Genomic DNA, 23333 nt, shown 5'->3' on the forward strand with positions numbered 1-23333 from the left:
CCTACAGTAAATGCAGTAAAATACAACCACCCACATACCATCTGCTGGCATATACCAAGGCTGCATACACTTGCATTGGTCTTTTAAAAATGTTTATCAGTTAATAGTATCCCCTGCCAATCCCCACCCCTCCTTGTGAGGCTTTCAGGATGAAAATGCTCAGAAGAACCCACAGGAGATGGCAGTTGGCCTGAGAATGAGAAAACTTTGGTACCATTCCCAGTTCTACCCAGGACTAATGGTTAGAATACACTGTCCTATGCGGAGTGCCAGGTTTAAAAGGGGAGTAGAGAAATTGGACCACAAGCCACCAAATGATCAAAGGTTTGGGAAAGGAATTGGGGACGATTCCAACAGCAGTGGGGGAGGGGGGCTGGGTATCACGGGTAGGTGGAGGGGAAGAGTTCAATTATTTCCAAGTACTGGCGGCACTGGAAAGAAGTAAGCTTGAGCAGTTAGAGGGATGTAGGGGGAGGAGCAAGAAAGCCTCTAGAAAGCGAGAGTTGACTTGGGTGAAGGAGCGCTGGTCTGGGGGAGGCTCAGATCTGGTTCCGGTCTCAGTGTGACCGGACCTCCCCTTGGCCGTCTGGGTCTGAGGCCGGTCTGTGCTGCTCAGGCAGGCGGGCATGTCCCTGCCGGTCCCTCGGCCCCTCCGCTTCCGCAGAGCCCGGGAGCTGTCCCACTCCGACAACGGTGAGCTCGGGCCAGGCTGGCTTTGCCCGTGGGGAGGAGCCGCTTCCCTCCTGGCCCCTGTCCTGTCTCCCCCGTTCGGTTCTCCTCCTGGGGCCGGGCCTGGCCTCCCCCGGCCCCTCCCAGGCCTCGGCAGGCCGGGGCCAGACGCGCTCACCTCGCTGCTCAGCTCCATCCGCCGCCGCCGTCGCCGGGCTCCGTCCCGCTGGTAAACAGCCCGGGTCTCCCGGGCAACCTCGCCGGTGGGCGGCCACGTGCTTCCGGTGAACGGGCCTGGCGGGGGTGGGGTGGGGTGGGGGCTGGGCGCGGGGCGGAGGCCCTAGGAGGCGCCTGAGACCCAGGCCTGGCCTCCCCTGCCTCCTCTGTGCCTCCCCTCGGCCTGACTCGCTGCTCCCTCGTCTCCTGGGGGAGAGGGAGTCCTGGGGGCGTAGACCCCTGGCCTGGGGTCCGGGGGTATCAGTCCCCCCTGCTTCAAACCGTTTTGTGACCCTCTTCGTGCCCTGGGTTTCCAGAAGTAGCTACTGGCCTGTGATTCTTGCGAACTCTAGAAGGAGTGGCTGCTTTTAGGGCATCTGGTTGAGTCGGGGACCACCCATCTGTGCTCAGTGCAACCGTTTCAACACCAGTTCCTTGACCTCATTTCCACATCAGCCTCCCACTCCTGGGCCACATCCGAAACCTTGTCGACTACATCGACACCTGCTTTGACCTTCTAACCACGACCGCTTACACTTCCAGCAGCTCCAGCCACTTCCACCACATTTGTCTGTCAACACCTTCCAGACTCCCTCCCATTGCCCTCTCTGCTTTCTCCCTATCAACCTGCTTCTTCCCTAACCTGTTGGGTTCAAGCTTCATCACCTCAGCCACTCTCCTGCAAGAATCCATGCCCTTATCCTGCTGTTTTTCCATCACTCCCACCTGGTGAAACCCCAGCCGGTACACCTACACCTACACCACCAAGGTACTGCAGAAATCCTGACTGGCAACAGACATTGATGCAATGGAAACAGAGGGACCTCACTGGGACTCTTAACCCTACACAGAAATCCTTTCTCTTCCCCAGCTGAGTTTTGACTCCTTTCTCCTCAGTGGCTATTTCAAACCTTGTCCTTCCTCTCTCCTGAAGTCTCTCATCTCTCCCCATTCCTTCTCCAACTCAGAAGATATCCTTACGTCCCTCTTCAGAGAGAAAATTGAAGCCATCAGGTGGAAACTTTCTCAGCTTTCTGCCATCAGACCTTCAAACTTGCCTACTTTTATCTCCTTACTTTCCTCCCTTCCTCCTGGTCTAATGGGAGGAGACCCACCCTCTGATTCCATCCAAGACTGACTGCTGCCCTCCAGGGCTTCCCTGAAGCCACAGGGTCACCATGTACACACCCTCATCATATTCCAGGCCTTTGCTCCTACTGTCCCCTTGCCTAGAAGATTCTTCTCCACCCTCCCCAACCCTTCATCCCCTTCCTTTGCCTAATGCCCACTTACCCTTCAGATCCCAACTTAATGGATGAAGACTTTCTTCCAGGAAATAAGGTAGCTTCAGAAGGAGTACTAACTGGACTCTTGTCTGCCAGGCACTGTTCTAGACTCTTGGGATTTGCAGATGAATAACTAGTAACTATATCATTAGAAGATAATGTTAGTAGACATTCAGGAACCATGGTATTACAGGAAAGAATTCGAATTCACTACCTAGTGTTGTGGCAGAATATTTGCTATCTTGTCTATCCCAGATGCACCGACACAGGATTGTAACAGCCTAGCTCCAACCCTCCTACAAGATGCTCACAATTGGCTGAGGCAACAAGTCGCATGGCCATAATGAGGTACAAATGAGATTCTTTTCAGGTCAGTTTGAGCCAAGGGTAGAAGAACAGTACAAGTTGGACGTGATTATGTGCCACGTGATCGGCCCGGACAGGAAGCCCTCTGGGGGTCTGGGAAGGAGGGGACCGTTTCAGCAGTGGCATTTCTGCCCATCTCAGAAAAGAAGCACCTGATCTGTGGGAGCTGCTAGTGATGGGCTGGGCTGGGTGGGCCTTCTGCTAGGGTCACCCCCTCACCCACCCTGGACATCTAGAGAGGCATCGAAGGACGCGAGAAGGTGCAGGAGGTAGAGGTTTGAGGAGCTGATGGTTTTGCAGCTTTGTGCTGGCGGCTGGCTTCTTGTAAAGGGTTCTGTCAGAACTATCTAAGCAAGGCTCTTCAGCCCTGCAACACCCACCCCAAAAAGACTAAAGTGGATTCTTCATCAGCTATTTTCATATCACCTAAGAATTATGCAATCTTTTGGGAAATCAAATTGGCTTGTCACCCCGTTTGTGTGTGTGAGTGTGTTTGAGTGCGTGTGTGTGTGTGTGTGTGTGTGTGTGTGTGTGTGTGTGTGTGTGTGTATGTGTATCCCCACGGGGGCATGCACTGAAATGGTGCTCAGCCTGGGATCTGTTTAATATTCAGCCATGTGTGCTTTTTGCTCCCAGGTGCCGTGTACTGCTCAGCCCTAGGGGGAGGCTAGAGGGAAGAAAAGGAAGCTGGCCAGCCAGTTGCTTTGCCTGCGGGCTCCTTAAAGAGATGGCTGACTCTCTGCCTTCCTCCCTCCTCCTTTGAAGAGGCTATCTTTAAAGGATGACCCTGTAATGCCAGGTCTCTGGCCCTCATACACGGTGGATTCTCAGTAAACGTGGCTGGAGGGCACTGCCCTGCCAGCTTCAGGGTAGACTCACCTCCTTTCCAGCCGTGGGTCTCTCTACCCCCTCACCTCTCTCCCTAGGCTCCAGTTAGCTTGTTCCCCCAGTGGGTCCTCAGCCGTTTCATCTCTAGATTCTGTGCACCTGCATGCCTGACCCTGCTCCCTTCCTTGAAGTTAATCCAAATGTAGTGATCCTTCAAGGCCCGTCTTTAAAGTCACCTGCTTTCTTCAAGGCCTTTCCTGACCACCCCCCTACCACACAAACAGACACACACACACACACACACACACACACAAACTTACACCCATGAGTTTTCTCTGATCCCCTCTGGTCCGGTGGAACACACCCAAGACGGCACCATGCGTCCTTGCTGGGTCAGCTCCTCTGACCTACGTGATTTTCCTTCTTGCCAATGTAGTTGTAGAAAACAGTTGGACCTCAGGGTTCCCCATGTTAATCAGCAGCAGAGCAGTTTCAGAAACCCAGTCTGGCTGATTCCGATGCCCACCCTGGACTCCAGAGCCCCTCTCCCACCCCGGCATTCCCACCTGCCACTTTGCCTGTCTCCACCTGTTGTGTGGATCATGGGGTGGCAGGCACGGCCTCTGGAGTCAAGTCTTGAGTTTGAATCCCAGCCCCACCACTTGCTAGCTGAAGACCTTGAGTAACTGCTTTAACTTCCCTGGACCTCAGCTTCCACATCTTTAGGACGGGGAGGATAAGAATAGGATTGTCGTCAGGGTGCACGGAGATAACACATGTAAAGCTCTCAGCGCAGTGCGTGGCACGTGGTCAGTGCTGGGTGAGGGTTAACGGTCAGTATCACAGTGTTTTTCTCTTACAGATCACATCTCCTTCCGCAGGTTATGCACTCCTTGTGGGCAGGAACTTGCCTGAGTCCCCTGCTTTGCCCACACAGCCCCTGCTTGGTGGTCGGTGCTTAGCAAATGAGAATTAAATTGATAATGATGGTGACATTGATTGCACAGCTGGCTTTTCTATGGGAGATCCAGCAAGCCGCCAATTGGTATCCCCCAAGGGTATGTGGCTTGAAGTCTAAATGACCTCTCCCGGGGCTGGGCTGAAGGCAGGAGCTTCATTTCTTTAGCAGCTTGTCCCCAAAGAGCAATTGGCCTCTTTTAGAACTAGCAAATTCTAGATTTTGGAGTCTGTACTCAGTGTCCTACTCTGTCCTCAATCCCATTAGATGTGTCCACTGAGATCATAGATGACCTTCAAGCAGAGGGTGAACTGGGTGGATCCTCTGGCAAAGAGGCCAAGAGGCTGGCACAGCTGGTCAGTGTCTCCTGGTGAATCAGCTTCGTGAGGGGATGGCAAGAAAGACATTTCCAGATAATGACATTCGCCCCTTGAAGCACTGCAGTTGGTTTGTTTTTTTTTTTTTTTTCATTATTATTATTTCTGCTGTGTTATTGGAAAACATCCCAAAAATGTATTGCCTGCTTGCCGGTGTTCTTCAGCAAAGCACATCAAACATGGTAACTCACCTTGGCTACTGTTGACTAAGTACTTTCACCATCAGGAGCTTGTTGAGTCTTGCCGGGAATCCGTGGGGGGCCAGGATTATTGTCTCCTCCTTGCAGATGAAGACGCTAAGGCTCAGGGAGCTTAAATGTCTCTGCCAGGCTGTGGGCCCTCTCTTTTCTCGGTGCCTGGAAGTCACTCACTGTGCTCCAGGTGCAATGCTGTTGATGTGGCTAGAACTGGCTCCCACCCTCAGTGGCCCCTGGGCTCGCAGGCTTGGTCGGTTACCACTGTAACCATTCCTCCCTGTCCCTTGCCTTCCTGCTGAGAGCAGCGGCTGTAGTTCCATTCCTGTTCAACTTCGGGGTCTGAGAGAAAAAGAGGCTGGTACCTTGCTAGAAGTTGGTCTCAAATAGGAGCATGGAGGCGTGTCCCTGGATGCTTGGGGCCATCTTTGGTTTTGTTTTCTCAGCTGTATTTCAGAGAGGTACAGTGCTTGACTCGGGGACCCACAGGTAAGCAAGAGAAACGCTTAGGGGTTAGAGGTGCTGCCTTTGGAGTCAGACACACCTGGGTTAAGTCCTGGCTCTGTCCATTTGCGGGGCAAAGTACCTAACCTCTGCCGGTCTCCACTCCCTCATCTGCTAACTGGGGTTGATCCTCTGTGCCTCTTTGGAAAGACTGATAGAGGATTCAAGGAGAGAACCCATGTGCCGTGCTTAGCCCCATTCTGGTCCTCAGTGGTTGTAGCTTTCTTTTGATTTCTATGACTTGAAGCAGGATTGGACTCTGATCATTCATTCATTCCTCAAATTTTTACTTGCTGCCCGCCTCTCTGCACCTAGGTTCCCTACCTACAAAATGAGGACACTAATAGTACTCATCCAGCTCGGGATATGAGGGCTTAATGAGTAAATGTGTGTGAAGCGCTCAGAAACCGTGCAAGGTATAAAATAAGTGAGACAAATGACACCCATCCTCATCATTCATATTAGTTGGTGCCGAGTACTGTGCTGGTTAGACTCCAGGTGAACAAAATAGAGTGACCTTTGACTTACGATCTTACAGGCTCTCTCCTTCTCCACGGGGAGAAAAGCCAACCAATGTTTCATCACTGTCCACTTAAGATGAATTGATGGGAGGGTAGGTTTCAGGGACCCGTCAGCTTGCTGGCTGCTGCCCTGGAGGCTGGCATAGGAATCATGCCTCATTCCCTACCATGTCTCCCCTTCATTCAGTCTCTGGGCCTCTGGCCCGGTGCTCTTGGTTAGGTTCGGAACATTCTCAAGCACCCTCGAAGGATTAGTCAAAGGGAGAGAATTCTGTCCATCTTGCCTGAGGCATAGCTGTGAAGGTCGGTCTGTGAAAAGGCTCTGCAGCCTTCCAAATGCCACAGGGAGCCAGGAGGTGGGGCAAGCCCTGGCCTTGGAGCTCCGGAGCAGAAGTTAGTTCTCATCCCACTGCCTGGTAGCTGCATGGATCTTTTCAGGTCACTTCTCCTCTCTGAGTTGGTTTCTCAACTGTCAAATGGGGAAGTGATAGGCCCCACCTGGTGGGGTTATAATGCAGCAGAATACAAATTTAAGGTCATTCAAGGTCCCCTCATATTCCTCCTTCCTTTCAGAGGTAAGTTCCCCGCTCCCATCTCTGAGCTCAAAGGCATTTATTTACACAACCACCAGAGCAATGCTCATCACTATGCGTCAGCTTAGATCGGCCTTCCTGGACCCAGACTCTGAGATGGAGAAGTGCATAGCCAGGAGGCTCCCTGGAGAGACACCTTGAGGAAGTGAACAATGCAGGATTGGGGACAGGCGGCAGCTGGCACACAGGGGTAGTTGCTGAGTCCACAGCTGGTCCTCCAGGGTACTCTGGGCCTGGGATGGCCTCTCAGAGCTGCCCTGAAGGAGGCAAGGGGAGACCCCTTTATTTTATTTTTATTTTTATTTTTATTTATTGAAGTATGGTTGACAAGCAATATCATGTTAATTTCAGGTGTGCAACATAGCAAGTGACTAAATACATTAAGAAATGACCAACATGGCAGATCTATTAACCATCTGTCACCGTACAAAGTTATTACAAGATTATTAACTATATACCTTATGACTTATTTTATAACTGGAAATTTGTACCTCTCAATCTCCTTCAGCTATTTTGTTCAACCCCCCCACTTGTCTCCCCTCTGGCGACCACCTGTGTGTTCTCTGTATCTATGACTCTGTTTCTGCTCTGTTTGTTCATTTGTTTTGGTTTTTAGAAACCACATTTAAGTGAAATCATGTTGTCTTTCTCTGTCTGGCTTATTTCACTTGGCAAAATGCCCTCTAGGCCCATCCACGTTGTTGCAAATGGCAAAATATTATTCTTTATGGCTGAGTAATACTCCATTATATACATATACATGTATACATACACCACATCTTCTTTATCAATTTATCTATCGATGGACGCTCAGGTTGCTTTCATAGCTTGCCTATTGTAAATAGTGCCGCAGTGAACGTCGGGGCTGTGTATCTTTTTGAATTATTGTTTTTGTTTTCTCCGAGTAAATACCCAGAAGTGGAATAGTTGGAGCGTATGGTAGTTCTATTTTTAATTTTTTGAGGAAACGTCGCACTGCTTTCCTAGTGGCTGCACCAGTCTACATTCCCACCAGCAGTGCATGAGTGTTCCTTTGTCTCAGTGTCCTAGGAGGGTTGGGGGTTGGCCATTTAAATCATCACCTCAGCCAGGGGCTACTCCTCTCTCCATCACTGGGAGGGGTCACGACCTCTGACCAGACAGTTCCCTGCAGCAGGGGCAATTCCCAGTGAGCGATGAGAGTGTCAGGAACAGCTGGTATCCCATCCCTAAAGCAGGGACCTGGCAGAGATTCTGCCGAGCATTCAGAAAGCAATGGAGAACCAAACATAGAATTTCTGCCCACACGGGGCTTTTGATCTGTATATATGGTCTGTATTTACCTATTTGTCTCTCCCGCCAGCTTGGAGACCTCCTCGGGCCAGAATCTTGTCTCATTAGAGGAACACATAGTTGGTGTTTAATCAGCGCGTGCCATCTCATCCCCAGTAGTGCACCCAGGTCCCTTTCTTTGTCTCTCCCAAGTGTCATCACTCGCTCTTTTGAAAGATATTAGCCCTTTATTGTGGGCTAGATCATCACATCATTATTTTTCATATTCAAAAGAGAAAAAGGAAGCCAGCCTCTAAAGAGGGAACTTCATTTTAGAACATCCCATGCAGCATTTGAAACAAAGGCTGGCTGGGACCTGGCCTGGTCAGGGCCCAGCCTCTCAGCACCCACCAGAACCCTGCCTAAGAGGACAAAAATCACAAAGGCACCTGATTAACTCTCCCAGGACTCTGCAGCAGGACGCTGTTTTGGAAATTTTCCTGGGAAACTTGACCACAGAGTGCAAATCTAGCTGAAGCCCTATACCTGCCAAGTCCTCTAGGCTCGGCCGAGCTATTGTTCATACTCCAAGTCCGACGTTATCAGATTTCGCCTAGTTTATGATGGGATGCATAAAAACCACTTGTGTTTAAAGAGAGCTGTTGACTGATCAAGGGGGCTGCACGTGAGGACTGGGACCCTGAGCCCACCTTCCCCTCTGTCGTCCGGTGGGAAGTGTGCCGGATATGGTCACCGCTACCAGTGCTAACAGCAGTAATAAGGGTGCACTCACCTGGCCCAGCATCCTAATAGTGCCGAGCAATTTTACCTGCATTGTGCCAGTTGGTCCCTAAAATTCTGTGCGGCAGCAGGGGTCTGTGCGAGCACAAGGAAGTTGTCCAAACTCTCCAGGCCTCAGTTTCTCTGTCTCTAAACTGATAACAGAGCCTCTCAAGTTATTATGAGGATTAAATAATGTAATAACCAGGCAGCCCTTAAAGAAAATAGCACCTGGCATTTACTATTTCTAACTAAATACATGTTTGGAATTACTGATAGGCAATTTTAGTGTCACTCGTCAGGAGAGGAAACTGAGATTCAGAGGCACTAAGTTTATGAATAAAATGTTTGGGCAGCAAGGAAGGACAACATGGGACTGGGTTGGGGGTGAGGGTGGGATGCCATGCAAATGGGGCCAGACTTTCCCACACTGGATTTCATCACAAACCATTTAGCATTTGCCTCTCAACCTGGGAACAGAGGAAATACAAACTCCCCAAAGGGGGAAAAAAAAGATGAAGGAATAGTGTTGCCAAAGAAAGAAATTAAAAAAAAAAAAAAAAAAACACTTGCACTTTTCAAACAATTGAACCCTTTTTACCTTTATATGTAAGTCTGAATACCAGAAGGGGTATCATATTCAGAGATAATTGGGTTTAGAAAAGGTCTCTTTGCTCTGAACCTCCACTGAGGGCTTCAAAGCCCTGTGCTATAGTTGGGCTTTGGCGCTCACATGGTCTCCCTCATTTTGGTCTTTTCCTCCTCAAACAGGAGTTCAACTGGCAGAGCCCTGGGGAGCCGAGGAAGGTGTGGTCCTGGCGCCTCAGACCCCCTGGTCTCCTTGGGAATGAAGGTCTTCAGGGTTCTCGTGGTCTTTGCCTCCTGCCGTAAGTAGTAGCATCTGGGGAAGGTCCAAGGCACTGTCGTCCTGTGTGTCTCTGTCCGGGGGGTGGCCCCTCCTCATGTGGCATCAGGTCGGGGGAAACCAGGTGTCACTCAGAAGAGAACCGGGAGTGAAACGGGCTCCCACCAGAGTCCTCCTTCTTCTGTTTCTTCTGCAAAATGGATCGATCCCAGTCCTGGGATCTCACAGAACATCAAGGAAAACAGGTTGCTAACCCTTTGCTAAGAAAAAGGGCATTTGACTACTGTTTTGCCCCCACCCCCATCCCCCGCAGGAGTCCTTTTTTTCCCTTTGGATGACAGTTGCCTTTATTTAAAGTCATGTGGATTCCAGACCAAAAATGCATCCATATATCTAGCTAATTTAGAAATGATTAATTCTCATCAGAAAGGCATTCTTCTGGTGATTTATGGAATACTTGGTAATCATAGGGCTTCGCTACCAGGAGATGAGATTACGTATCTCTGCAAAGTGAAAGAAAATTTACCAGGAAACAGTGATGGGTCTGTTGGAAAACCCTTCAACTCATTGGTTTCTTTGATTCGTTGAGAAGAGATTTGCCCAGGTCCATTTTTCTATCTGTTTCAGAGGTGATGCAATCACGTTTGGGTTCCCTAAAGTCAAAAGGTCAGAAATGGGGTTCCCGTTTCCTGTCATCAGTGGTAGAATTTACACTTTTCAAGATCGTGCTGTTAGAGGCGGAGAGCCCTGCGTAGGAGGTCATTTCTGCAGGCAGGCCCCACAGTGTTCTCGGAGGGTGAGAGCAGTGCGGGAGTGTGGTCCCGCCCTCCCTCCAGGGGCTGCTCCAGCAGCAGGGACCCCCCGCCGGGCTTCAGCATCCTTTGCAGTGCTTTGTGACCTCTAGGCATCCAAAACCCACAGCATGAGATGGGAAGGCTCCCGGGAAAAATTTCCCCAACGCCCCCTGCCCCATCTTTGATATTCTTCTTCAAGTTCATATTTTATTTTACTTCTACTGTAAAATTATTATCAGCTTGTAATGAAAAAAGTAAAATAAATGAGTATAGAGTGACCAAATAATGTCCCTTCTCATCCTTCCCAGACCCCGATCCTTTTCCTATACCCAGACGTAACCACTCTGAAGAGTTTGACATACATCCTTCCAGGCCTTTACACATGTAGGTCGCAAACATTCCAACAGAAAAGCAATACCTGCACATTGTGGGAAAAAAAAAAAAAGAAATCCAGACAGCATAAAAGTGTTTAAAATAAACGTTGCTTGTTTTTTCCCTCCACCTACTTCCTCCCCCCCACCATTGCCTAGTGATCTTGCTATTAACAGCAGGATACTTTCAAGGCATCATTTAGTTATTATCTCCCTGTCAGTGGGCATGTGGGTAGTTTCCAATTTTTTGCTGTCACAAATAACGTTGAAGCAAAACATTTCTGTGTGTGTATGTGTATATATATATATTTTTTTTTTTCCTCTCACTTTCCTAAGTGAGTTTTGTAGAAGTAAAAATTGCTAGGTCTATGTGTATTTGCGATTTAAAAAAATGGACTGAGGGCAACTTTTTATGCCTCTTAAATTATTTTGTTTCTCCTGCAAGATTGTAAATGCCCAGTGATGCTCGCAAGGATTGGCACTTCTGTCTTCCAACGTTTCCCATTAGTGTTTAACATCAGACCTGAGGGTGTTCCTGCCTCGGATGGTGGGGGAAGACTGTTAGTGGACAATATTGTCGTGAACATCACGGGGACTGGGTTCTCATCCTGCACCAGCAAGGAACTAGCTGTGTGCCCCGGGAGAGCTGGTCCTGTCTTCTCCCCGCATCAGAGGGGTTCTGATGCCCAGGCACCGCGTTTAGGGGGTCTCCTCATATCCGAATGCCAAGTGCGCTGGTTAGGAGACGCGAAGGCAGCATCTTTCTTATCACATCTTCTCTTCTTCCTTGTTTTCTCGTTGGCAGTGATGGCCCCCACCCACAGCAGCTTCTGGCAGTTCCAAAGGATGGTCAAACGCATCACTGGGCGGAGTGCCTTCTTCTCCTATTACGGATATGGCTGCTACTGTGGGCTTGGGGGCAAAGGGACCCCCGTGGATGACACTGACAGGTGAGTGCAGCGGCCCCGAGAACTCCCGTCTTTCGATTTGCATTGAAATGCAGGCTTGAAGAGAGAGCAGGTATTGGGACTTGCATTGCAAGGAACCAAAACCAATTCAGGTGAGCCTGAGCGTAAAAATAAAATTGAATGGGAGTGGGAAGGCGGTCCGGAGCAAGCCACGGCCAGGGCTGCGCAGAGCCTCAGAGCCTGCACGTGGTTCATGGCTCTGCTGTCACCCCCTTGAAATGCCTCATAATGGTTGAAAAAGAGGCCCCGCGTTTTCATGTTGCACCAGGCTTTGCAGATTAGGTGGTCAGCCCTGCCCAGAGCTCAGAAACATTTTTCATTCCTCAGTCCTCATGTTAAAGGTGGTCTTCTCTCCCGGCCCCCAGTTTTAGAATTACAGGAGCAGTAAGACTGAGCCGCTCTCTCCCAGTCCTAATTCCATTTTCCAGGAGAGAGATTCCGAGTGGCCCAGTTTGGAGAAGATGTCCATCTGGGTGTGGACACATGGCACAAACTTGGCTGCCAGACCTACTTCCAAGGATGGGGGTGGGGGAGTGTGAGTTCTCAGAAAAGGTGGAGGTTGGTGTAATCCGGGGAGAGAACAGGGAGGGAGGAAACAGGATGGTTTGTGTGTCTTTTCATCTGAAGAAATAAGAAGCAAAATGTCCCAGCAGGGCCTGAATATCACCCCTGGAGCTGGATTCCTCTGGGTTGGACTCTTGGGACCACAGACTGTTCCAGCTGGAAGGACCCTAGAGCCCTGGAGGGGACTGACACTGACGAAATGCCCATCACATCCTGAGCACTGGGATTGGTGGTTTGCATGCAGGGACCAATTCAGTCCACCCAGTGCATAACCAAGGCCGTGCCACCCTCCCATTCTACAAGTGATGACAGTGAGGACCCACTAGACAAAGTGGCAGAGCCCAGACACGCAGCCCCCAAGCACAGGGTCAGGGTTTGAACCAGAATTTGCAAGTTTCAAAGTCCAGGCCCTTTGACACTCTGTGCCTCCCCTTCCCAGTCCTAAGGCTGATGAGAATTTCAACACTGTTAGCCAAAGATAAAGACGGCAGAGAGCCCAAGTGCGGCTGGAGATGGGGAGGCTGCCAACGTATCGGCCAATAGTGGCTCCTTTCTGTGTCTTAGCATCCAGCCCCAGACCCGTTTGGAAGACAGCCGAGGCTGTCCCGCAGCTGTTTCCTCTCCTCCTTAGGAGGGTTCTCCCTCTTCCACCACCCAACTCTGAGCATCAAGAGAGCAAAGACTAAAGGAGTTTGTGTGATGTGCTGACCCGGCTCCTAGAGCCTCTCCCAGGGCTGGGCACAGAGTGGGTGCTCAGTCAAAAGTCATTAAATGAATGAATGAGTCACGGGGACCTAGATTCGAGGCCCGACCCCATGACTTTCCAGCCATGTGATTCTGGGCCATTCACTTCTGAATCTTGTTTCCTCCCCTGGAAAATGGGGACAGCGATGGCACATCGTAGGGTTCCTGTGAGGGGCTCATGCAGCAGCTGGAGGCAGAGAAAGGGCTCTCTCTCTGCTGTTTAATATCATTAGGAATTTACCTCCCGGGCTTCCGCACCTTCTCCCCCAGGGCGAGTCCTTCCCAGCTGGGTCCCCGGGGCCACCCTCAGGGACAGCCCCTCACCTCCTTCCCGTCTGGCCCCCAGGTGCTGCCTGGCCCACGACTGCTGCTACGAGAAGCTGAAGCGGCTGGGCTGCCAGCCGGTGCTGAACAGCTACCAGTTCCATGTCGCCAACGGGACCGTGCTCTGTGAGTCGCCTTCTGCGAGGGGTGTCTTTGAACCTGGGCCTTCTTTAAGGTCTGCCTCCTCGTGGACCCAGAGAACTTTGGGGAAATGGGATTTTTCCAAGGGCTTTGGGAAGGGAAGCAGCAATTCTGAGGATCAGCGCTTCCCAAAAGAGTCCTGGCTCGGTCTCTCCCTGTGGCCCCCCCGCTCGCAGCTGTGCGGCGCCACCGCCCAGAGCGCTGTCACGGGGCATGGTGCGCAGCGTAGACAGGCGTGGACTCGGCACAGAGCTGTTGACTTGGGACTGCGCTGAATCTCGCAGCTTCACTTGGCAGCTGCTGCTGCTGCGAACTCTCTTCCTGATGTCTGTCGTGCGTTAACAAGGCGGCTCGGCTCTCCTTCAGTTGCGCAAATATTTGTGAAGGGTGATTGCGTGCCAGGCACTGGGATGGGTGCCGTGGGGGACACCAAAGTAAATAGGAGGGGATGGGGAAGGGAACCCACGTGTCATCGAGGCCATTCAAGGAGGAGGGCAAAGGACAAGGGTGGGCAAGTGCTAAGAGGCCAGCACATGGGGAGGGGCCCCGTACCCCACAGCGTGTCCTGGGGCTGCTGGGGTCTGGGTGTGTCAGGCAAGTTCCATCTAACAAGCAAGCAGGCGCCGGGCCCAGCCTTCTTGTGGCCGCTCAGCTCAGCGGGGCCAGTGGTTTGCATGCCCCGTGGAGCGTGTGACTTGCCTTCTGCTGGGCTTTGTGGAGCTGGTGTGAACCACCGTTCCCTCCCTGTGTATTTATTCACAGCTGTGAGTGTGTCTTGGAGACCACCTGTCTCCTCCCCCCAGGTCAGGGGACCATCTCCCTTCAGCCATCCCAGTGCCCCCCACCCAGGGCTCCAGCTCCGGACACAGAGAGTCAGGGCGGAGCCAGCTCCCTGGTCCCAGTGGTGAGACCTGAAATGTGGTGGGCTGGCAGCTCGGAGCCCTGCGAGTGCGAGGCTAGCTTCAGTGTGGTCTGCTTCTCAGCGCCCCCAGGCACACTGCCGATGGGGAGGAAACCCTGTTTTTCCCATGTGAGCTCGAGGAGACTTCCTGTGCTGGAGCTCTCTGGCCATGACCACCCTCAGGCCTAAAGCAAGGTGTCTCTTCTGTGAGGCCCCAAGGCCACATCCAGGAGATGGGAAGGGAGTGGGACCTGGTAGAGGGGCAGGGGGTGCGGGACCAGAGGTGATTGTCGCCAAAGCACTCTTTGCTTCAGCACTTGATGCCTGCCGGAGGCCAGGGACCGAGTTTCTGACTGCTTCCTCCCACCCGTCTTGGCCCCACGTGGTGGGGGGCCAGGGGCAGGCCTGGCTGTTGGTTGGTGAGGGAGGGGCACACAGAAGAGGTGCCCCCGACTCTCCTCAGCCTGGTTCATAGTCTCGCTTTCACATAGTTTTTTCTCACCTCTTTTCATCTTGTTCTTAACATCTGTCTTGGCAAGTGTTACCTTTAAATGGTGGAAGACCATCACTTTTAGAGAAAATATACTCCAAGTGCTCTCTCCTCTGATCCCCCAGAAAGCACAGGGACCAAGGAAGGAGGGAAGCAGTGGTCTAGGAGGGAAGTGGTAGCTGCACAGGACCTCGCCACCCTGCGATCCCAGGCCCAGACTAAGCCTCCGCCCCTGCTCCTGTGGGCTGGCCGCCCTCCCGGGGCCTGGCCGGGCACTCTGCACCAGGAGTAGATCCTTAATCAGTCCTCTTCACCCTCCCAGGTCGGGGCCAGAGCCACAGCCCAGGACCCCAGGGGACGGAGGGGATGGAGGAAAGTGAGCTGCGGGCAGAGGCTGGATGGAGCCCCAGGAGGTGGTGATACAGGAAAAATGTGGGGCGAGAGGATGGCCGTGTCCCAGGTTTTGGCTGAGTCCCTGGCATGTGCCCCACCAAGTGTGGGCCCTTGGTTTCATGCAGGAAAGAATTCAAGAGTGTGCCACCGTTGAGTAAAAGTAGACTTATTCAGGGAGGTGCACACTGCATAGACAGAGTACAGGCCGTCTCACTCAGCAGGGAGGACGGCCACAGGTGTGGGGGCTGTTAGTTTTTATGGGCTCGGTACCTTCATATGCTAACAAGTGGGCGGATTATTCCAACTACTTTGGGGAAGGGCAGGGATTCCCAGGAATTGGGCCATTCTCCACTTTTTGACCTTTTGCGGTCAGCCTCAGAACTGTCATGGCACCTGCGGGAGAGCCATTTACCATGTTAATATATTACAATGAGCATATACTGAAACTCAAGGTCTACTTGAAGTCAAATCTCTCATCTTATAAAAGGAGCCTCGCTGCTTCTGTGTTTGCCTGCATGCATCTCCCCGCCCATTCCTCGCACAGCAGTCAGTGTAATCCCCGAAACATAAATTGGGTCAGCCCTCTTACCTGCTGAAAGTTACCTCATCGCTTCTTATTAACACAGAATAAAATCCAAACACCCTGATGTATAAACACGAAGCACCAAACCTACTTAACCTTCCTACCTCACCTCAAACCATGTTGGCTGTTGCCCACCAAGTTCTAAACGTGTCATCTTTCTTTCTATGACTCTAACATACCAAGCACATCCCTGCCTCAGAACATTGTACTTGGATGAACCTTGGGGACATTATGTTAAGTGACAAAAGTGATTCACAGGAATACATGATTATACTTGTATGAGATACTCAAGCAGTCAGACACAGGAACAGAAAATTGAATGGTGGTTGCCAGGGTGGGAGGGAAGGGGAAAACGCAGCGCTCGACTGTACGTGCTGAGACTCCAAGCGAGCCCCACACACATCCGTTCACGCGCCCAGTATCAACTGAGCACCCACTGGGTGTCCATCCCGGCCCAGTGCTGTGCCAGGAGCCAGACATACAGAACAAGGCAGCCCCAGGCCCTGCTGTCTTGGCGCTCCCCGGAGCTGAGAGTGCCCTTGAAGACCATCTAGACCCACCCCTCACTGCAGTGATGAGGAGACTGAGGCCCAGAGAGGGGAAGGATTTGATCCAAGTAACAGGTGAGGTTAAAGCTCCTGTGTCTGGAGACTTTCCAGTGCTCTGGAACTGCTGGCCTGAGTTTTCTTGGCCTCAGTTTCTTCATCCGTAAAATAGGCGCACTAACAACAGCTGTGGCTCATGAGCATCTGTGACAGATGCTTTACACTCGGGGCCTTGAATCCATGGTAAACCTTGGAGGTGGGCATTATTCTCCCCCTCATCCAGGAGGACCCTGAGGCTCAGAGAGGTTAAGTCAGATGACCGAGGTCACACAGCCAGAGAAAGAAGAGCTGGGGTTCAAATCCTAGTTAACTGACCCCAGCGGATGCTCCTGCCTTATGCTACCCTCCCCAGTGTCACAGGGCTGTCGGGAGGGTGATGGGGATGCACTTGACCGGAGAGCTCACACCAATGCCAGCCTCATTATCTCCAGCACACTTGTCAGAATGTTCTGCCCTGGCCCAGGGGACAGGAGAAAAAATGCTGAAAGAGCTGGTCTGACCGTAACGCCCCAGACCTTTCAGTTCTAGCTCTATGCACCCTGCTAAGGGGCCCAGAGAGAGCACACGCTTTGCAGTCAGGCAGCCTTGACCTTTTCTCGCTGGGTAATTACACAACCACCCTGGGCCTTAGTCTCCTCATCTGTAGAATGGAGACACTAAATGGAACTTCATAAGGCTGCTGCAAGGACTGACCAAGGTAACCCAGCTCAGAGGTCTGACCCGTAACAGGTGCTTAGTTAATGCCCTTCCTTTAGAAGTTAAGGTTTCTCTTTTCATCTCAGTGTTCTTTTCCCCTTTACTTTGTGGAAAAGCACTGGGATTTTCTTTGTTACTGTTGAGAGATTTCTTTGAAGCATCTCTGCACTTGAATCTCCTCAACCTGATGTCACTAACCCCTTATAGGATAAAAGCTTTTCCCTCACCCCCCAGTTATACTGCAGTTCAAAGAGCTGCCCTGCAAGAGTTAACCGTCTCCCCAGCCTCTGAGTTCTGAAATCCTGCACCGGAGCCTGGTCCCAGGTTGCCTAGCAACCAGTGGCTGCTCCAGGATGCAGTTGGTGTGAGCAGGGAAGGGAAAGGAGAAAAACAACTTGGTCTGTCCATGTCTCTAAATGTCACTGGGAGATCCACGCAGAGAAAGGCCTGGGACCCAAGCCCTGGGGCCAATTTACCAAGTGGTGAAGGCCGCCCTCGGGCAACCAGGGAGGTTGTTACCCCTCTTTTGAATGGGCTTACATAAGTGCTTGGCATTGGCAAGGGACTTTAAGATTTGCCTGTGGTGACGCCCCCTCCACCCACACATGCATGCATATATAGTTCTGGGAGGAGCCGGGCAGCCGTGGGCGGCAGAGCCCGGGTTCCAGCCAAAGGTACCACTATCACCTCCATCTCTGAGCCTGTGACTTCTCCCTCTGCCAAAGTGGGAGGGTGAACAGGGTAACCACTGACATTTATTGTTTGCAAAGATTTTTCTCCTTTGCAACTGAGTTGACTGACACATCACCCTTTTTCTCTCCTGGCATTTGTCTCTACCTGACATTACCTCATTTACTTACTTATTTACTTAGGCATCAACCCGATGTGAGTTTTGGGAGATCGGGGAGCACCTGTCGGTGGTGGTGGGGCTCATTCTCATAGAGCCACAGAGAAGGATGCCCAGAGCTATGCAGTGTGGGGTCCTCATTCAGATCTACACCCCTGCTTCCTAGCTAAAGACCAGGCTAGGAACTCAGTATCTGTTTGTTTGATCAGTGAATAGAGGAAAAACCTCATGAAATAGTGAATGCAAGTATCTGTACCCTCACTTGAAAACTGAAGAAAGAGTCTCAGAGAAGGGTACTTGCCTGAGATGCTAAAGCAGGCAGGGGGCAGATCTGGACCGAGAGAGAACCTGACTGCCTGTTTCCTGGGGTGGGGCTCCGTTCACTGCCTCACAGGCTATGTTAAGTCCAGCCAGGGAGGCAGCGGCAAACAGTGATAGGGAGTTTATAACATGTTTGAGGTTGAAGATCTGAAACGAAAAGACAGACTCCCTGCCCAGAAGGAGCTTGTGTTCAGGGAAGGAGACGGATCATGAAATATTCAGAAATAAAGAGACACTCAGGTAGTAACAAGTGCTGTGAAGCCTCTAAGATAAGGCAGTAAGCTAAGGGATGACGATGGCCGTGGGGGGGAGGGATGGCTACTTCAGGCGGCCGAGCAAGACCTCTCTAAGGAGGTGGCACTGAGCCGGTGTGGTAGGAGCAGCGGAGACGGGAGGGAGGGGATGTGAGGATGGGCGTCGCGCCGGGAATGAGTCCCATGGGGTCTGGCGGATGGGGTAAGGAGCTCGCCTTCTCCTTTAGCTGCAAGGGGAAGAGGTAAAACAGGAAGTGATCTGCTCTAATTTTACTTTAGGAAGATCACTCCAGCCCCGGTACAGAGAAGTTGGGGAGCAAGGGAATAAAGAGGGGGGGACCATTCAGTCGCCCTGGGGAGAAGCTACCCTCTTGTGGCTCAGTGGCTGGGAAGAAGCATCGTGCACTGACTGTGTTTGGCAGGTAACTGACAGGACCTGCTGATGGATGAGTTGTGGGACTTGAGGCAAAGGGAAGCCAAGTCTGACGTTCTTGGTCTGAGCAGCCATGGCTAATGGGGTCACCCATGAGCTCGTGCAGATGGGAGACAGCAGACTCTGAAGACACAGCAAGAGCCTGGCATGAGCCGTGTTGAGGCTGAGACGCAGACACCCAAGGGGGAGTCAGGTGGACACGAGCAGATTGGCGTCTGAAGTTCAAAGGAGGCGTCTGGTTTGGGGTGAGGACTAGAGCGCCGTCAGTGCTCATGTGGTATTTATTTATTTATAAACATTTTACTTTTTATATTTTATTTATTATTGTATATTTTATTATTTTATTTTGGCGGGGGTGGGAGAGCTAATTATACTTATTTATTTTTAGAGGAGGTACTGGGGACAGAACCCAGGACCTCATGCTTGCTAAGCACGCACTCTCCCACTTGTGCTACATATACCCTCCCCCATCAGATGGTATTTAGAGCCCTGAGCGTTGAAACGTGAGCACTGGAGGAGAGGGTTGAGAGACCAGGATGGAGATCAGGCAGGCAGTCTGGGTTAGCCTGGGCGGGAACGTAGACTTTCTCGCGTTGTCTCATGGAAGTATATTTCATGGAATGAGGAAGAAAATCCTGAAGCTGTCAGTTCCCTTCTTCATGCCTCAGTTTCCCCACAAGCAAATTGGAAGATGCAGGATCTGGCTTTAGGGTCCTACATCTTGTCCTAGGGCTGGGTCCTTATACTTTGCAAAGATTTTTCTCCTTTGCAGCTGAGTTCACTGGGTTGGCTTGGTCCATTTCTTGGCCTAGGGCTGCCTCTTCTTCCAGCCCAGGACAGGCCTGATCCTACCACGGCTGTGGGGGGTCCACAGCGATGGACCGCAACTCCAGATCGGTCCCAAATGCCTGGGGACTGGGCAAAGCCATTAAATGCAGGACTGGATGTCAGGAGAGAATTGTACCCCACAAAAGGAAAAGGTCCTTTCTGCTTTGGGAAGGACCAGAAGACAGAACGAGAAAGGGAGAGGGACATGTGAGAAAAGAAGAAGGGGGTTTGGGGAACTAAGATGGACGAGAGAAGAGATGGAAAAGAAGAGGAACAGGAGACAGAGGGATAAACAGGAAGAGAGATGGATGAGAAAGAGGAAAGGTGAGAAGAGTCTCACGTCTGGTTTCCACCCGGATGAGTGACTGCACGAGGTGCCAGGCCTTTTGGGAGGGAAGCGAGGTTGGATGGGGTGAAGCCCTGTGTCCAAGAAGCCCTTGGCCCCACCAAGACCACCAGCCATAGGACCTGGTGGCCTCACAGAGGTGGCCATCCAGGGAGGGGAGCAGAGGGCGCGCTGGGCACAGCAGAGGTGAGAGATCCGGACATGGATGGGGATGGGGCTCTCAGGGAGTCCCTGGGGGAGCTGGCGCCTGAAGGATGTTGCCAGACAGACGGAGAAGGGGAAGTGGGAGGGCAGAGGTGACCCAGGCACCAGGAACAGCCGGAGCGGCCGGAACCATACCCTGGCGCATCTCCTGAGGGTGAGTACCGCTGAGGCATACGGTGGGTGTCAACCCGTCATGAGACATCCAGTATCCAGCGAGATGTGGGAGGACAGCTTCCTGCAGGAGCTGTGGACATCACAGAGGGGAAAAGGCAAACAAGCAGAGCACCGTCAGCGCTGGGTCCGGCTCAGAAGGCCCTTCTCTTTCCCACCTGAGGCTGAGCGCACATCATCCTCATAAATCCAGCGTCACAGGGCACGCCCAGGCCGCTCCGCCTGTGACAACAGCGAAAGTCCTCCCAGGGATCTTGCGAAGTGGGCACCATTATTTGTTTTGGACACTGTTGGGTTTTTATCACCATTTTATAACTGATACTGAAGCGAACTTGTCCAAGGTCAACACACCAGAATCTGGTTGCCTCACTTCCTCACCCCTAACCCTCGAAAGAGAGTGGAAGTGAGGCAGAATTATTTAAAAAGAAGAAGTTGTGCTTTAGACATCCCCTACACACACACACACACACACACACACACACACACACACACACACACACACCACCACAGCTCCGACTACTAAGTGAAAGATCACCCTCTAGTGGTCACTTGGCCACAGGGCAGATGCTCGACCCCAAAGACCCATTGAGGCTTCTTTGATTTAGTCAGTGACATTTGAGCACCTACTATGAGCCAGCATGTGCTCTGCATGCTGGAGATACTGGGAGGGATGAGACAGACAAAGCTCCAGCCTCAAAGAGCTTACACTTTGTCCATGAGAGACAGGCATAAGCAAGTAAACAAAGAAGAGAAGTAAGAGATGTGAAAAGTATGGTGAATCATCAGACGGGGGTGGGGTGTGAGGGAGAGTGGCTGGGGAGAGCTTTAGGAGGAGTGGTCAGGGAGAGCCTCTCTGAAAAGGGGAAATTTGATCAAGACCCAAAGGGTGGGATGGATCCCATCATTTGATGATCCTGGAGAGAAGTGTTTCAGACAATGTGAACAGCAGGTGCAAAGGCCCTGGGGCAAGACTGAATGAGACATGTGACATAGAGAGGCCGGCATTCCTGGAGCAGAGTGAAGGTGAGAGAGTGGAGGACCGTGGGGATGGAGAGGCTGGCAGGGGCCCCATCATGACCAGCCTGCTTTGGAACCTGGGCAAGGATTTGGAACGTCTTTCCCAAATAGAAGGGAACCACTACAGGGCTTTCAGTAGGAGAGTGAACCTAATTCAAGTGACACTTAAAGAAGATCCCTGTTTGTTTCCTTCCATTAGGGAGGAAAATCTGGTGATGACATGGATTGGGTTTGTGGCCAAAAGGTAGAAGAGGGTGGGGTGTGAAATATTTTGAACATAGAGACATCAGTGGAGCTTTGGGGGGACAGGATGTGGTAGAGAAAGGAGGGGAAGAATCGAGATTAGCTGTTAGTTTTCTGGCTTGAGTGGGAGGTGGTACCACTTCCTGAGCCGGGAGTGGGGGTGGAGGACCACTTGGCAGGTGAGAGGAGCACTTCCGTCAAGAGCTTCCTTTGGGGCGTCTTACACTGGAGATGCCTGTGACGCCCACGTGAGACGCCAGGCAAGCTGTTGGAAATAGAAGATGTGTTCTGAGAAAATTGGCCCCGTGCCCTTGGCCTGTGTGCTGCCCAGGTGTGCTAGGTCAGGGCCCCTCCGTGCAGCATACACCTGCCCCTTCTCTTGTTTCCTTCCAGGTGCCTCTTCACGCCAGTACTCCCGGCATGTCCAGGTGTGGTAGGGGAAGGGCTTAGGGATGAAGGAAAAGGACTCCTGGTTTCTTTCTTTTCTGTTTGTTATCCTTGACCCCTTGCAGTGAGCTCCCAGTTCTCCCCGATCTTGGAACCAAAAACTGGGGGTGGCCAGAAGCTCCTGGTGACCCTCTGTCTCTCTGCAGGTGAATGTGCCCTTGGTCCTGGTGTCGGCTGCCTCTGTGGGCTGAGGGCCTGCGAGTGTGACAAACAATCTGCATACTGCTTCCGAGAGAGCCTGCCCACCTATGAGAAAAACTTCAAGCAATTCTTCTCCAGTCGGCCCCGCTGCGGCCGCCGCAAACTCCAGTGCTAGCGAGGCCGTGTGGTCCCTGCTGGGCACCAGCATCTGCCCCAGTACCACCCTTCCGGGGAGCCTTCTCACTGTCCCCAGCAGGCTCCAGTTCTCACAGCTGACCCTTCAGCATCTGGCCTGGGCTGGAGGTCAAGAGTGGGCAAGACAAAATCCTGACCTTCTAAGGAGGGAGATAGACCATAAGTATACACATAAATAAATGATATATTCCAATAGCAGTAAGCTCTAGGAAGCAATAAAACAAGGTGACAGGGGAGGGAGATGTCCCCATCTCCCATCTCAGGAAGTTTCCAGGAAGGGAGAGGCCCCAGGATCCACCTTAAATGCTCCGTCCATCCCCACCCCCAAATCAAGATGTGGGGTGGACTTGGGAACCAGGCCTGCAACCCAGATCCAGCTTGAGGGCTGCCATCTTGGTCTGAGCCACCCTCACCTCGTTTCTGGGCTACCACTTGTCCTTCATTGTTCTCTCTGCTTCCACCCTCGGCCTCTGCAATCCCTCGTCCACACAGCGGCTGGTCAGCAGAGTGCCTGGTGTCTGACCGTGTCACTCCTCTATCACACCCTCCACTGGCTCCCCATTTCCCTCTGAGTAGGAGCCCTGAAGCCACGCATGATCGTCCCCTCCCAACCTCACCTCCTGGACTCTCCCCTTCCCCACCCTGGCCTCCATGCCATGTACTGAACACACCAGGGACACGCCCTCCTGAGGATCCTGCCCCGGAGGCTCCCTCTGCCTGGAAGGTGCTTCCCACGTGCCTCACTCCCTGCCTCCTTCAAGCACCTCCAGGTGCTTGCTGGAATCTCAGCTTCCTAATAAAGCCTATGCCGACTACCTCCTTTAATACTGCACACCCTCCCCTGGCCTCTCCCATCCCCACTGTCCAGTTCTCTTCTCTGTTACCCGATGCACTGTGCACTCAC

General features: G+C 52.0%; 1 protein-coding gene across 1 annotated transcript; it reads left to right on the plus strand.

The window, feature by feature from the left end:
* Positions 1-325: 325 nt before the first annotated feature.
* PLA2G2C (phospholipase A2 group IIC) lies at positions 326-22622 on the plus strand. The gene is made up of 5 exons (XM_010979795.3): positions 326-693; positions 9315-9430; positions 11379-11523; positions 13196-13299; positions 22240-22622. The coding sequence occupies exons 2-5, from the start codon at positions 9391-9393 to the stop codon at positions 22407-22409; spliced, it is 459 nt and encodes a 152-aa protein (XP_010978097.1). The 5' UTR covers positions 326-693; positions 9315-9390; the 3' UTR covers positions 22410-22622.
* The last annotated feature ends 711 nt before the right edge of the window (positions 22623-23333 follow it).

Source organism: Camelus dromedarius, chromosome 14 (genome assembly GCF_036321535.1).
Source record: "Camelus dromedarius isolate mCamDro1 chromosome 14, mCamDro1.pat, whole genome shotgun sequence".
NCBI classification, from domain to species: domain Eukaryota; kingdom Metazoa; phylum Chordata; class Mammalia; order Artiodactyla; family Camelidae; genus Camelus; species Camelus dromedarius.